Source organism: Pteropus medius, unplaced genomic scaffold, assembly GCF_902729225.1.
Source record: "Pteropus medius unplaced genomic scaffold, Ma_sr-lr_union100, whole genome shotgun sequence".
NCBI lineage: Eukaryota > Metazoa > Chordata > Mammalia > Chiroptera > Pteropodidae > Pteropus > Pteropus medius.
Window position 1 is genome coordinate 18,468,595 of NW_024349519.1, and position 17,309 is coordinate 18,485,903.

Consider the following 17,309-nt stretch of genomic DNA (forward strand, 5'->3'; position numbering starts at 1 on the left):
TTGTGAAGTTTATGTCTCAGGGGCATGAGACAAATGACAAAAGTAAATGAACAAGAATGTGAGCCAGTGTAAGTGTCGTGAGGAAAATAAAACATGGTAACATGATAGGAGGTGCCTAGTCAATGGTTTCTGGGTGTGGGCAAGACACAGATACTGCAGATTTGCTTCTAGACTCCTGCAATAAAGCAAGTACCACAATAAAGTGAGTCATCATCTTTTTTGCTGGTGGAAGGTCTTGCCTTCAATTTGTAAAAAACCGAACACTTGTGAAGTATAATAAAGCAAAGCACAATTAAATGAGGTATGCCTGTACTTGAAAGCCTTCTCAGGAACACACCAAAACCTACAGTATCTTCTTCATCTCCCATAGCAGAAACACTAGAGCCCATTCTGAACCTTAAACTGACACAGCCCCAATGAGATACTAAACCAACTAAATACATCACCAAAAGGAAAAAAATAACTCTACAGAATTTAGGAACTATTAATAAAGAAAAGAATCTCACACATATGTCCACTTAACTTTCTACGTATTTAAAGGAATACATGATAGTAATGGGACAGTGATCAAGTGTAATCCCATATTTGAGACAGAAGAACCATAACTTCAGTAGGATTCTGTAATTTGGGGAGCGTGTATGCTATAATGACTTACAAAAATCTTTCATCATCCCTCCCTGTATTTACAAGTTTCCAACTCTTTCTTAAAAGATATAGTCTATTTATCTAATCCTTGAATCTGAGCTGGCCTTATGACTTTCTTTGGCCAACAGAAAGCAGTAAAAGCAATGTTGTCCAAATTCTGAGCCCAGGCTTCAAGAGACATAGAACACTTCTATTACTTGCTTGGACACCTGCCTTCACCACAAAAGCAAGCCTGGGTAAGCCTACTGGAGACTGAGATCATGTAAAAGAGACCGAGTCATTCCCACCATCCCAGATAACACCATTCTAGACCAGCCAAGATGAGCAAAGTCTCCTACCTGATCTACAGCTGACCTCAGACAAGAGTAAACCTAAACAGAAACTAGAGGAATTGCCCAGCCAATCCCGGGATGTGTGTGCAATAACAGTTCTTATTTTAAGCCACTGCATCTTTGGATGGTTTCTTATACAGCAGTAACTGATAGAGCAAGATTAATTAATCATATCTATTCAGCTCAGATAATCTATTACATTTCTCCTTTAATGTTTTTGAGGAATTAAAACCCAAAATTGTGAAATGTTTTAATTTCAGAGTCTTCTGCAATGGGGCTTTAATAGCAGGCCAAGCAGGAACTGTTATATACAGAAAAGATTTAGAATCCCATCACAGGAAATTATTTCTCCTACCAATAATACTGCTTATTTTCAATGCAGAGTTTCTACTGCAGCTCCGCTGAGAAAGAACAGAAGCTGGACTAAAAATCATTCACATAAAAATAATGGAGGGTTAACTTGTTATAAAATTTTGGATTTTTAGGTAAATGCTTAAAACGGACCTGGGATTCCTCTGTGTAAGAAAAAAATTAGTTGATTTCCTTGTCCTTTCATCATTCTTTTCTGAAATACAGAATTTCTCAGTGTGAACTATTTCAGAGAAACATTATTTTTCCAAATTCAAAAGAATTTCATTTCTTTTTTGCACACTGTCTCCCACCTCCTTCAAGAGTTTAAGTTTTTGAAAGTAGATATAATAAGTATACGTGCTACCTCCCCTTTCCACTCATCTGGGTAGGCATAAAAGTTTTAGTGACTTGAACCAGACTAGGCCTGTCCTAATTTCTAACCCCTGTAGGGTTGTTCTGAGAATCAATGAGGGAAAGAGAGGAAAGTGTTCAGAAGGAAATGTGACCTTGCTTGGCCCATCGCCCATAGTTCTTAGTCCCAGCCACTACTGGTCATGGGTTTGGCCTGCACTAGCCAGCAGCATATGCCTCGAAGTACCTGTTTTCCAACATCCTTGCAGAGCCTGTGTATTAACAGATTCTAGATATTTCAAACCTACATATTTACACAGTTGCAATCCCAATTTTCTTATTCTTTTTTTTATTAATAAGGGGCTCAGTTCTTTTACTTGTACCTCCATTCACCTCTTCTACAGACAATAATATATTCTACAGTTAAGTTCATTCATTTAAAAAAATTGAAAATATATTTTTAAAAAATAGCAACACATTCAAAACTGCCTTTTCACAGTCACTCCTAGGTACACTATATATCATATACTACCTTCCTTATCATTGTTTTACCTGCCTACGTCAGAATCCCTAGTGTTACAATGCCTTGAATTCTTTACTACAGTATAGAATATATTCAAACTAGGTCTTGCCTTTTATCTGCAGCCTTGGACAATAACTACTTTACTTTTTAAAGGAAAGTCTTCCTTAGTGCCACTGGGCATTTCCCAAACTGATTTCTAATTCCTAAGTTACAGGGCTTCCTTAAATAGAAAACCTTTAAAAACCAAATATGTATACTATTAAGTGCACACAACATCATCACCAACACTTATTGCTTATCATATATAATAGTTCCTATCTTCGAGAGGTTGAAAATCCACAAGATGACTTAACATCAGTAGGCCATAAATTTTAAGCTCTTTCCAGCATAAATGACACTGAAACACATTCTCTTATATACCCAATATTATGAACTTGCAAAACAAATACCCAGGCATTTCCTAGCTATATCATGTTTTACAAAGTTTGTTGACATAAATTAGCTCATAACATCGTAAGCCTATATAAAATAGGCAAGAATTATCCTTTCCATTTACAGATGAAAAAACTGGTACATAATGGGATTAAACAATTTTCTCAAAGTTAATAGAGGTGATAGAGTCAAGATCTGACCCATGGCTACTTTCCACTTCACTACAGTACTCAGTGCACACAAGCTTACAAATATGCACACTGTGATCGCAGAGCAGACAGCATGTTCCTCTTGGTAAATCTAACTGGCCTATAAAGGGTTTAACTCATATTGTTGAAAACTCCTGGTTTCCTAGCTAGATGCACACTAAACCTTCCTATGGGCTGTGGTTAGGTTAGCACCCCTATACACACTTATTTTTAAATTACAATAAAATAAGCAAGAAAAAAGCTTTACTAATATATACGACATGGATTAGTGTCAACACATATATATAATTTATTAATAAATATACACGTAATAAAGCTGTATAATTAAAAACGGTTTACTTATAAGGGTACACAACCAAAATATTTTGGAGATCCCTACTAAGCTAATTGGCCCAGATATCAAAAATACAAATAAATATATGACATAAATCATTAAGAATAATAACGAGAGAAATAGAGAAAATATATGAAAGAGGCAATTCTCAAAAGAGATTTAAACAGCCAACAAATAAAGGAAAAGATGTCAACCATGGCCAAAAGCAGAAATGTAAAGTCAAACAAGATACCATTTTGTCCATTAGATTACTCAAAACTTAAGTCTGGTAATACCAAGTGCTGGCAAGGATACAGGAGAGAATAATCCTATATGCTCCATGATGCGAGGATAAAATGGTAAAGATTTTTTGGCCAACAGCTGGCCTAACTATAAACCACAGAGTAAAACTACAAATTAATCTAACTGTGACTGTCAAATGGCTGGCCCAACTCCAACTCCCAAAGGAGTTTAGGGAGTGAATGCACTGTAATTATTTGGGACTTTCTGATTCATTATGCAGTCAGCTTTTCACAACATGTCACTTTCAATCGCTTTTCTATTTTTTTGTGACTCCATGGACTTACTGAAAAATACTGCTTAATTAATCTTATAATTATGTATTTTAATCATTTCAATATTTTTGGACTCCATTTATAGTTTAGCAGAATTTTACTGTATTTATCTAAAGCTAAAATACACATACAGCCTAACTCAGCAATTCCATATCTAATGACTATTTTATAAAAATATTTACACATGACTACAAAGTTTATGTGTATGTTCAACTACACTTTTAGAAATTGCGAAAAAATGAAAACGACAAAATGTCCCAAAATAGGAGTAAAGTAAAATTATTAAAGCATATTGTGCAGCTATTGAAATGGTGTTGACGTCTAATATGGAAAGACTTTAGATGTTTATTAAGTAAAAAGGAAGTCCAAGAATATTTTTGTAAAAATTATATATATGTATATGTGTATGTGTCCACACACACACACACACACACACACACATACACACATCAGGAGCAATAGTAACATTTTCCTATAACTTTCCCTTGGAATGCAGAGGGCTGTATTATCTAATCTTAAATTGTCATTAATTACTGGTTAAATCACATAAATTCATCCAAAGGTCAAGTTGAGAACTCAGTTAAGCACTTAAAAAAATCACACGCTCAAACATACACACAGATAGATACATGGTGACGTGAGCCATCCATCCAACCATCCATCCACACATATGACCTTGGACAGTACAGTCTTGATCACTAGTATAGGCACTTTGATCCTCGTCGATGAATTTTGCTACAAATTCTTCACTCAGCAATGGAAAAGATCAGTCATGGTATAATATAGGTATTTTGAAAACGAATCCAGCACAAGATGCCAATTGCTGATACCTTTATGCTACCAACTGTAATAACTGTCAGTGTGAAACCAGGATGAACAAAGCTTAAGATTCTATTTACTCAAGTATTCAAATGTTTTTAAACAACTATTTGGGCTTACATACAAGCTCATGAATTGCTTCTATTTTTTAGGTTTATGGCTTAATGATATAAATTCATAGATAGTAAATTAAGGGTAGTAAATACACCCACATCCTTACCCTAGCCGTTGCAAACATCACTGACTTATCACAATATGCTTTCTTACTGATTCAGAAGTTGGTCTCCAAATCTTCTGAATACAGTGCTCCAAAGTGCTACTGCTAATTAATTTGAGTTGGAATGCTCGTTGAACCTTATTTATCATCTCCGGCGGTCCATTACATAAAAGGTCTACAACAAACCACACCTCCTGGTATTCACAGGCTTGTGTAATCTTCCCTGACTTTTAATTTTGGCCTTGTTCATGTGACTTACTTTGGCTACAGGACATTAGCAAACAGGATACAAGAAGAGCTTTTATAAGCTCTAGCACATTGGGGCTTGTCCTCTTGGGATGTTCCTTCTTAGAAGCCAACTGCCATGTTATAAAGAAACTCTAAAGAGACCACTAGGTGGTTAAGAGGCCACAAGGAGAGAAACACTTGATATGCCAGCCACAGTTCCCGCTGAACATACCTGCATGAGTAACCTCAATTATACCACACAGAACAGAACAGCCTAGCTAAGCCCAGTCAACCAAAAGAAAGGTGAGGAATCCTAAACTGTTATTTAAAGACACTTAAGTTTTGGGAAAGTTGGTTATGTGGCAGTGGAAAACTGAAAAACCTAATCGCTGTTCCCAACTATCTGAATTATTAATTACAATCCACATAGATTCTCCATCAGCTATCTTTAAATTTCACCAGTCCAATCAAAAGTATTTATTATAGGTATGGAGAAATGGTGGTATTTTCATATACCCTCATATATTGCAGGAAAAAATATGAATCTGTACAGAATTTAGCAAAATGTGAAATAATGAACCTTTCTAAAAGCTCATATCCTTTCCCAATAATTCCAAGTCTAGGAAACAGACATAGATATAAGAATTTTTTTCACAGCAAAAAGCTAGAAATGACATAGCCATCTAAAAATAAAGGAATGATTAAACTATTATATATTCATAAGACAGAACATCAGTTATTAAAAAACCTATTGAATATAGAGTGACATGAAGACACACAATACAAATTTAATGAAATAGTATTCAACACAGTATTAGCAATAAGATCAAAATCTTAAAAAATAAATACGTATATAATTATGCAATACTGAAATAATAATATAAATTACTTTTAGAATAGAACAGAAATTCTCTCTACATAACAGGAGTGGATGGTTTTTTTCCTTCTTTATGCTCTTCAGTATTTTCCCAAATATTCTGTAATAGAAATGCATTAATTTTATAATCAGAAAAAAATATTTAACATTATAGAACAGGTTGGGAAAAAAGTACACATACCAAATATAGACGTATTATTTACTTGATAGATTGTTTGATTTGAAATTCTGATGTTTCTTTAATGAATTTTTAAAAATACTATCTATCAGAATGCATCTATATTCTATGATGCAACAAATTTTTCAAAATAAATGTAGTACAACAGATGAATTTTCAACAGAGAAAAAACTGACACTGAGTTTAACATGTTGCTTTCCCTTAATCACTGCTCAATACTGTGAAAACTGTATTAAGGCAAGGGGTTATTTCTTTCCAAGACCCTGCTATCCTATCGTATTTCACTGAGTTTTAAATTTTAGGTTTAGTTTTATAATAAGTATTTGATAAAATGGGTATTATATGCACCTTCAATCAAGTTCAGCAAAAGCTGTTGGAACTGATTCAATATGAAGACAAACTATTTTTCATCTCAGAAGCAAATTCGTTTTTTTTTTAAGACCCTGGCTGTAGGAAGAAATAATATGTGTAACAAATCTAAGTCATTTGGAATGGATAGAAGAGAAGCATGAGAAGCATGTAGCAAGCAAGTTTTGGTAGCACTACTCAAGCACTGACACTGGGAATTACTCTCTTAAGTGGCCAGTAATTTCAGAAGAACCAGAGAGATCCCTGGCCGACCACAGCAGGGTGAAGTTTTGATCACAGTGAGGTTCTACTGCCTTGGTTTCCTCGATCTCCCTTGCTCATGAAAGCCAGTATAAGATTGGTTTCTACTGCTTCTTTCTCGGAATTCAACAGCCCCTCCTCATTCCAAGGCCTAAACCATCCTGCATATCTTCAACTATTCTTTCTGCAATGTAAGGAAAAAGATTCCCTGAAGAGTAGTGGCAATATCAATAGTCCAGCGGGCTTCTCTTGGTTGTTTCTGTTACTGTCCACTTGAGAAAATAACTTCCAAATAGCTCAGAGGCTACTTCTAAGTGGCCAAGGAGTTCCACAAGTGGCTCTGAAATTTCTATCATCTATACATGAGGACTACTTTCTATTTCTTTCAGGTTTCTATAGGACCCACTGCTTTCAGTATTTTAAGATTTGGTCTACATTTGCTTAATCCATACTATTCATAACAGTATAGGCTTCAATACTAATTTAAATCTCCCTTGTTCTCTGGAAACCGCGGCAGCCTGAATTCCATTTAGAAGTTTCTAAATGGAAACAGCATGGTCAACCACAAGGTCTGGGTTTCAGCTGTCTCCAAATGTCTCACAGGTCTCTGCACTATCTTGGCTTTTATCACGGATCTGGTCCTCTAATCAGGCTTCTGAGCAGAGCTAATCTATCTCTCAGAGGAGAATCACATAAACCAGACTTGATAAACAGCTGGTTTACTAACTCATATTGGGTTGGATGAATGTCACATGGAGAATATTTAAATTTCACAGAGCCAAATTATTAAGTTTCTGAACAGCATGAAATTAAGTTGACTGTCATCAAAATTCATTCGATCAAGAAGTATTTACTGAGAAACTACTGAGAAAGGCTTAGGTTGAGGGACTAAAAATACAACAATGAACAAGACTGCTTTTCATGAACTTACCTAACATATGGAGTGCAGGAAAATAGATATGAAAACAAAGTGTTGCCTTAATTCTAACACATACTTTTAAAATATATTGTTTCTGAAATAAAGATCAAGGGGTTTATTTAATATAGTCATGGCTCTCTCTTTTCCCCCTGAAAAACTTCTATTAAATCAATGGTAATGGATAGTCACTGGTAGCTTAAAAGAAATATGGTAAATATATAATTAAATACCCAATCATAATCCTGTTAAGTGTTGAGAAGGAGAAGGAGAGAACATGATGGGCGACCAAACTTACTCTGGAGGGGCTCTGTTAGCTCTCCAAAATCTAGTCTTAACAATCTAGTCAAAATCCAGTCAACGACCCTTTCAAAGGGTGAAAGGCAGATCACGTGTCTCCTCCTTTTGCTCAGACCTGCAATGGTTCCCCATCTCCCTGAGTAACAGGCACTTACATCAATCAATGAGGCTCCCACACAGTCCAACCCATTACTTCTCTGATTTTACCTCCTTTTTCTCCCACACTCATTCCTCATCACTCTTTTCCTGATCATCCTACCTTGCTCTAATTTTTTTCTTATAGTATTTACATATTCTTACATACTATAAAATTTACTTATTATGTTTAGTTTGTCTGACATTCTCTCCCCCACAATCCCACTCCCCAGAAGGGTAGAGTTTTCCAGTCTACTTTTGTTCAGTGATGAATCCCAATCACCAAGATACAATTGAGTTCAAAATATGGTGAAGAGAGTTGAGAGACAAATGCATCAGTGAACAACTGATTGGAAGACCTTGCCACTGGGACTGAAATAATAATCAAAATCAGTTGGTTAAGCCATGCTCTCTATTACTCATAGATAGGAGCCTATGCTGCAGTTTTTCTTTTTTCTTAATTTACACATCAAACCAATCCCATTCCAAATCTTTCTTTAGATATGGCAACACTCTCACTCAGGTTATGGTCGAATATCAAGCCCAAGAAGCTAGATATTCTTCATCTTTCAGGAGACTTTGCACTGCTCTGCTCTGATCCACTCTGTGGGGATTTTACAGCTGAACTTTCAGAAGCAGGCTTATTTCGTGCTTGTGAGAAAACTTCTCCCAGTAATCCCCATATTGGACCAAGCCCTCTCAATAAGCATGATGTATATATACTTCACAGTATTTATGACAGTCTACGATAATATAGTTGTGATTATTTTACTACTATATCTCCTACTAATTTAACTCTAAGCTCCTTAAGAGCAAGGTCCATGCCTGTTTCCCTCACAAAGCCTAAATCACTTAGCACACAATAAATAATAAGTATCTGCTGCATGAATAATTGGATGGATGAATATGACATTCCCTGCTTGGACAATCAATTAGGTAGCTGAAATAGGACTTTTTGCGGGGAGGGGGTTGTGTTCTCGTTTGTAGGGAGGAATAGAAGATAATGTTGTGAGTCCTATGGAAAGGCCAGATTTTAGCCACCTAAAATGCTATGTCCTCTCAAAATAAGGAGCTCAAAAATTAAACTGTCAATAACTCCTCCACCTAGAGCTCCCCAACACCACGACCTACTCCTTTATTCTGGTGAAGGGTACCAATCATTCTTGTAGCCACTCAGACAGAACGGCTCTGAGTGGCTTTTGACCTCTCTCTGTCAGCCTCCTAGCTCAGCAAGATTTCTAAGGCCTGTCAACTCCTCTTTAATATCTTTGATCAATGGCGGCTTTCTTTTCTATTCCTATTGCTACTAACTTGGTTCAATCTACCTACCAGGTTACAGCCACAGACCCAGAATTGGTTTCTCTGATTCTAGGCTTGCCCTCTTCTAATCTATGCTGCCTAAATTAAAATTTCCCTTAAAACTTTCACTTTACACTATTAATGCTGCACCAAAAGACATCTGCAATGGCTTACCTAGAAGATAAAAAGTACAGCCTGACATTCAAAAACTAGACAATATAGCTCCAAACAGCATTCCTAGTTTTACCTCCATTATCCTAGCATTTCCTATGCTGATATTACTTAACCGCACGGAAGTTATCACCATTCATCACACACATTATATAACACATTATCTCCCTCTATGAATTTATCTTACCATTAATTTACGTCAACCCATCTAAATTCCATCCATACCCCCAGGCCTAGCTCAATTCCTACCTCTTCCTTCAAGTCTTTCTAGGACAGCGCAACCTCATTTGCCACTTTCTCCTCTGATTTCTCATGACACCATCTGACAGACTAGTATCATCTGTTTACACTATTAATTCCAATTTATACATACACATATGTATACGTAACTTTTCCATTAACCCTAATACATATCTGTTATAGAAAAATGAAAAAGTTACAGGAGAGCAGCATTTGTCAAAAAATGCTAAGAAACTCTTTGTCTTTCATAGGCCAGATAGAAGTGGGTAGACAGGGATGTCTACACCCAGTTAGTCTCCAGGGCCTCCAATTCTGACTCTTCCAACCAATTTCTTTCTACTCTTCATTTCTTCTCCCTTCCTAAACATACACTAGCTTTAAGAATAAGATAAAATAGACATAGGGATCTACCCGGATTAGGGGGAAAATCCTTTGAGAAATCCAGAAAGTGTTCTCAAAATGCAACCACTTGAGTTGTGGTGACTCTTGTTCTGTCCCAATTTCTCCTTCAAAAACTAAAAGCCAGCATCATATCATCATCATGGACACTGCTTACTCAGAGGGTGACTGCATGCCAGGCATTAAGCCACACATAGGAACTACAAGGAGAGGATACCGGGCAGGCCTGCACTTGAGCAGTGGTCTTGGAGCTTAAAAAAGACGACAATGGGAATCCACAATAAAATTCACTGTGGGTAGAAGTCCTGGCATCCCAGTCTTGAAATTCTAAATGCATTTTATCATTGAAACACTGTTATTCATGTTAACTTTCCTAATCAATCACAGAACACTCTTCTTTTCCTCTATGAAAATGCCATTTTAAAATTACGTTTGTTCCATTTTTTGTTTTAATGTCTGTTTATTCTACTAGACTGTACGCTTGCAGAAGGCAGGATTCCTGCTGTGTGGTCCCCATTGAACTTGAATTTCTATGCCCCTAGAATAGTGCCTGGCATTTACTAGGCACTCCAGATTGGATATAAAGGAATGACCAAATTCCAAGACTCTGTTACTATAATACTGGTCCACAGGTTTCTATAAAGTTAAACAAATTTTTATTTGTAGGCTGACCTACTAACTTAACCTCTGCACTTGTTTCTATGAAAGACTATCTCTAGTCCTAAGCTATTGCAGGACCTGTTTATACTGTCCTGTATTTTTAAGTATAGAAGGGTTTTAGTCCAGACACCTTAATTTGAATGCTAGTGACTAACAGTGAAGGTATACGACCTACAATAGGTCCTTAGCCTCTTTAAGTTTCAGTTTCATCATCCAGAAACGTAAAAAAAAGCCACTATGAAATTAGTTTAATGCTAAGTTGAAATTCCTAGCACTAAGTCAGTCCGTGTTTCCCACACCATTTCCCTCTTTTAATACATGTCTTTATACTACAAACTCCTTGAAGGTTGTTCACAGTTGTGTTGTGCTTACTGAATTACCATAAAGTGCTTTACACTGGTAAGAGTTACATATTACGCTCCAAACTATTATGAATATGAAAAAGAAATACATCCATGAATTGTTCTGAAGCATTATACAGTTATTGCTTTAGTAAGCAAAATCCAATTATAATATTACAGTATACCGAACAATTTAAAATATTAAATATATAGTATTATACTCTAACATTCTTGTGGCAATTATATTACATTCCCTGTCTTTATATTTTGGATTGTGATACCTCTATAAGAAACAGATTTTTTTTCTCACTTGCAACCTTAAAAAGCTACTTCATATAAGAATTCTACTGTGCGTTAGTTTGAAATTCTCAGCGCATTAGATCCAGCTATTGCAGGTACTGAAATAAAACTTCGTTAGTCAAATCAAACATTGTTCTATTTGCATATCTAAGAAAAAGTTCAATTTTCACAACTTAAAATTTTAAGTCAAGAAAAAAGCATTATGAAAATATAACCTCGAAACTTACATATTATTTTATTATCCTGCAATGAATTTTGATCCCCAACCCTACCACATAAAACAATGATCTTTAAATAATCAGAACAAAGTTTCTCACTATTCAGAAAGCGCTGTTTTAAGATTTACTTGGCACTTTAAATTAACCATCTTAAACCTTTGAATCACAAAGGAATAGTCAATGACATCCATTTTAAGCTACCATGACCTGTCATTACAGAGTCATTAAGTGGTATTTCAAAGGAGTAAGCAGAAAGCTTTATAACTTTCAAACACGTTAGATTATTTTCTGTACTTTATGGGCTAAGTTATTTGAATATTTAAAGTTACATTTCATAAATTATAAAATTCGCTGATAATTTTCACATTCTTCCTAAAGATAAATAGCATGAATTAAGTTTTAAAAGCAATATAGAAACTCAATCAAATTCAAACTCTGTGTACATGTATTTGCACACATATAATAAGCTTATTTAAAGGCAAGATAGCTTAAGTTACATGGAAAAACTTTCCTCAGAAAAAATTAAGTATTAAATATTTAAGATAAATAATTTTCAAATATTACTTTCAAATGTTAACATTTTTTGGCCAAATGGACTCAAGAGTAATATGCATTCTCTATATTATATAGCCTGTTACCTAACTATAAACTTTTATTAAAAAAATAATTTCAAAAAGTGTATACAGTAAACCACTCATCCGACTCGTATATGCACAACTCTTACTCCAGTCAGGTCCTCTGTTCACATTAGTACTATTAACTGTTTCCATGCACCTCTGCGGGGAAGATTAGAAGTACAAAACGCCATGAAAGAAAAGAAGAAAAAAGGGAAGGAAAGCGAGCACACACAACTCTGCCATGACATACTTCATACTTATCTACGATCTGTACAAAGCTCTAAAATAATTAAGCAAGATAGGAAAGCTAATTAGCCTTTTATGTTTCCCACATCATCTCTTCTTAGCACAGTGAGTTCATTATTTCCTAGAATATTGTAAATTCCCAGAAAAGCATAAAATTCAAAGAACCTAAAAACTGCGATGGAATTTAGAAGTTGCCCTTCCAGCCAGCCCAATTCAAAGATGTGAAGACTGAGCTCCAGAGCTTTCAAGAGGTTAAGACCACTGTCCAGCTCTTCTGACTCTTCTCCACTTGGATGTTCTTTTCCTTACCGCTCACACTGATCCAATCAAACACCAAAATATTATCTAAAGATAATTCTTTTTTGACAATCTACCATTTGAACAACAACCAACATTAATTCAGAAGAGAAATAATTTGAAAGTTAAATGTACCTCACTTGAGAACGAAAGTAGAATCAACTCAAGTTCTTTAGGTCTCCCTTCTTGCTAAGGAAGCTTCCAAGAAACACAGGGTTAGGAATAAGCAAAAGGTGGTTGTGTCTTTTACTAGCCTATCTTCCCTTTTCCCATGTGAATAAAATCCACTCTGCTTACTATATCACCTCCTTTTCTTATCATTTGATGAATAAACTTTCTTCACCTAAGGAAAAAACCAACAATGAAAAATATTCACCAATAATAATCGCTTCTCTACTTCAGACTCCTATCCTTTCTTCTACTCCAAACATTCTAAATATAGTTCATGTTCCTGCTGTTTCTCATCTTGCTGTCTTTGCAGACTATAAGTTCCAAAGGCATGTTTCTGTTGTTTTAGTATGTGGTGTATGGAATTAGTAATTCTTCTGACTACTTTCAAGATTAAAATGAGATTCAGACAGGGTAATATATGTGAAAGCACTTGGCAAACTATAAAGTTTAAAAGTACTGTCCTATTAGAATGACAAGGCATTCTTAATTGCTCATAACAACACAATTAAGTAAAAAGTTTCTAGGAAATTACAACCTACATTAGGGATTGAACTAATCTCAAAAGAAATTAGTCTTTTGATATAAAACCCAGAAAGGAAAAGCAGTAGCATCTACCAATTCAACAAGTCATATATTTGTCAATGGTTATTTTACATGAAAGAAGTTTAATGAGTGACATGTTTCTATAACATGCTCAATTTCATAACCTAAGTTATTTATTGTTACTTTTAGACAATTATTGGCTGTCTGTTAATACTAAACGATTAAAACCACTAGTTTAAAAATGTCTTGAGTAAAGTAAAATTACAGCTTTCTTAATATTGTCCTCATTTTTCTGAGAGACTTACTTAAGCATGACACTCAAGTAAGATTCTAATTTGTTTAAGTCAATATAAAAGGAAATCTAATCAAAATGGCTAGTAAAACAAAAAAGAAAACTCAGCTCTCTAATAGCTTAGTTCTAAATAAAACATACATATTAAGCCCACACAGAATAAATTTTGTACTGTCAAACATTCATCTAAAAAGATACACATTCACAGAAATTAAAATATTACTAAGAATTGTTGTTACTCCTATTCTTGTAAGAACAGCAAGGCTTAATGTACAGTAGTTAAACTTACATTGGATAAAAATAAATGAACCTATCTTTCTTCAGAAATATCAATACTACATCCAAAAAAAGAAGCATCGTTTTTCATTGCAATAAAAATTTACTTTAATTCAAGATGAAAATAATGACTAGAAATACTACTTGGTGACTCTGCACATTACTCGTGCTTTTATTTTTTAGGTCATCTAGTAATGTATAACACAATCTCCAAATAAAAGATGTAAGAAAAATATCCAAAGGACCACACCATAAAATTACTCCATTGCTGTATCTTACTTCTGCTCTAACATCCAAAAGCAAGCATTCTTAATACCTACAACCCTTGAAATATTATGTAAATATCATCCTAAAAAAAAAATGTTAAAGCCACACAAGTAATTATAATTTAGTGGAATATGGCATGATCTTAAAAATGCCACTTAGTAAAATACCTTATGGGCCTGATAGAATAAAGGTACCTTTAGCTATGAATCTGTTGTTATTAATAAACTATTGACATCTCAACCAAATCTTGTATTTAAGCATTCCCTTTCAAGCTTCCATTCCTTAAAATTAAGCAAAAAATTTTAAAACAACAGAAACAAGCTCTTAAGTAAACAAGTTTCTAATTTAAAAGGAAGATAAAGCCACCTTTATTTTCCCTTGGGGGATAAAAAAATTTTCCCTACATAATGTTCACTTCAAGCATTGTATTTGTCTCCAAGTATTAACAAATTAACTGTGACTAAAAATTAGGTCAATATTTTATAGAATTAGTTTAAAGGTGAGGACTGGTCATCTCTCCTCTATGCTCCACTGAAAGCCCTTTTTATTCAATCACAAACATCAGTAAAACATTTAGATATACTTTTAAAACGCAGATATATTAAGTAAACTGAAGCAAATTACAAATAATGCTCTAACAGATGTTTGTGAAATATTCAGTATTTATTTGTTTTTACTTTCAGCCCTGTCATTACTCATCAAACTGTAAACCAGCTTTACATCACTTTTGCTACTTATTAACTAACAGCTCTGGTCAACAAACAAAATTCACTTAGAAAGAAAAAAAGATGCTAAAGACAAATCATTATAATGCTTTATCACCAGGAATATATACAGAAGGACCAAAAATGTAATTGTGGCCATAAATGATCTAATTTTCTGATCAACGAATGTCCAGGCAAATAACGTGTCTTCTCTCTCAAAATTCCAACACTATATAAAAGTTAAAGTCGACATTTTATGATAAATCTTAAAAAATCATGTTATCTGGTCATAAAACTAATCACATTAGAATTACTAAGGAAAAGAACATAAGGAAAAAACTCACTTTATATAGTATCTTGCACCTTCAAAAGTATATGCTTCTTCCCAGCCAGTAGGCAAATCTAAAACACACATATTTCACAATTAGTGTTACTTCAGTGGGATAACAAAATAAATTTCAGTCATTTTAATCATTCATGTTTCATGATCAGCTATTTTCATTTATTAAGTAGGTTTCCAACCAAATAAAACTTATAGTAGATATATTATTTTGGGAAAATGGCAATTCAAATTGAAAACCTCCAGAAAAGTCTCACGATATTAGAGATTATGTGACATGACTATACACTTAAATAATCAGAGTGGAGAGGAGCTACACTCTGGCATCCAAAAAAACAAAGGGAAGCCTTCTAATCTTAGGTAAAAATTCTCACGAACAGTTGGCCAAAAAAAAAACAAAAACTGAAAAAAAAACAAAAAAACTACATAAAAGGCAACACCTGCTGCTTCTTACGGATACTGCATCTCTTTAAGACCATACCTTTCAGCTACATGAATGAATGCATCCAGAAAGTGTCACTGATGAAAAAGAACTTTCTGAGTACTTAATCAGGGGAAAAGAAATCTGACATCACATACTTAAACGTGTTTCTATAGACTTGACTTTAAGAAATGTGAAATTTCAAGTAATAAACCTGGGAATAATTCAGGTTAGCCAAGGTAACTTTATGTGCTACGTATTACTTACAAATGACTAGTGGCTTGGAGTTAATCATAATACTTCTCTGAAATAAAAAATCATTGATGTGTGTACAAAACCAGAATCAAATCAAAGTAAACCAAAACAGAAAAATATCATAAGCATGTTTTTTAAAAAAATTAACGTGAAATAAGAGAATAAAATTTTTCTGTAGTGTGAACGTTATCAAATCTGTGGGGGTAAATGGGATATGTTTACACATAACCAAAGCAAGAAACAATTCCAGAAGACGATGAGGCTAAATAATTTAAATACCCTATTGTCTTCTGAAATAAATTTATTATCTATAAGGCAAAGAGAGGCCAGCAAAGTTGAAATATGTATGCAAAATATTGAAAGGTGTATTGAAGTCAAGACTTCTCTGGGGAGTTAAGAAATGACAGTGTTATTAGTCAGAAATGCCTTAAAAACGTAACTTCGTGTTTGCTACAGCAACATTCTCTTTCCTCCTCCACCTTTTTGCAAATTTGGAGACATTACTCATTTCAGTGAACTCCACAATTTAAAAGAAAAGGCAAGTTTATTCAATTTCTTGGCAACTTTAAGAGACTTACAGAATCTCCGAGTTAAAGTACTATCTTGGAGGGCAGCTCTAAAGGACTGCTGAAGCCGGCCCCACCTTCGACCTCAACTGTTCTCAAACCTTTCCAATCACCAGAAATAGAGGCAGGCCAGCAAGAGAACGCATGTTACATTTCAAAGACAAACAACTTTCACGTATGTAAACAAAGAATGACAAAAGAAAGCCAGACCAGCAGTGAAGCTACAACCAGCTCTTCTCCAGCTCAACTCACATTTACCATTTAAACTAGCTACCAAAGGCACCGGAGAGATCTGCTTCCCCGCCGACCTCCACTATTAGTGCACAAATGCCCACACGTGGGACACCCCCTTGCACGCCCACCGCCTCCTGGCGGTCTGTGCAACCTCAGCGCTACTGCCGGGGACTCTGAATCCGGCTGGCCAGTAACTGCAGCTGCAATGCCTGCTCCGGCTCCGGCTGCTCCTCCCGAAAGGAGGGAAAGCGCCCAGCATTTCCAGAACTGTTCACGGTCAGAGAGGATCACCGCGCTACCCACCCCCCCGCGCCCCCAAACTCCTCTCCTCCTCAATCAACCACCAACCCACAAATTCCACCTAGGAGGAGGAGGAAGCTGCACGGCAGGGGGCAGCTCTCCCGGGAGGAGGGAGAGGACGTGAATACCGAATCCTGGCGGA

At 35.3% G+C, this 17,309-nt stretch overlaps 1 protein-coding gene across 8 annotated transcripts in view; it reads right to left on the reverse strand.

The window, feature by feature from the left end:
- PLEKHA5 (pleckstrin homology domain containing A5) overlaps positions 1-17,309 on the reverse strand; it is a 191,266-nt gene that overhangs the window by 173,062 nt on the left and 895 nt on the right. For all 8 annotated transcript variants that reach the window (XM_039882571.1, XM_039882568.1, XM_039882566.1 and 5 more), the window contains exon 3: positions 15,396-15,453. In XM_039882571.1, the coding sequence (XP_039738505.1) occupies positions 15,396-15,453 (58 nt within the window). The remainder of the gene's footprint in view (positions 1-15,395; positions 15,454-17,309) is intronic.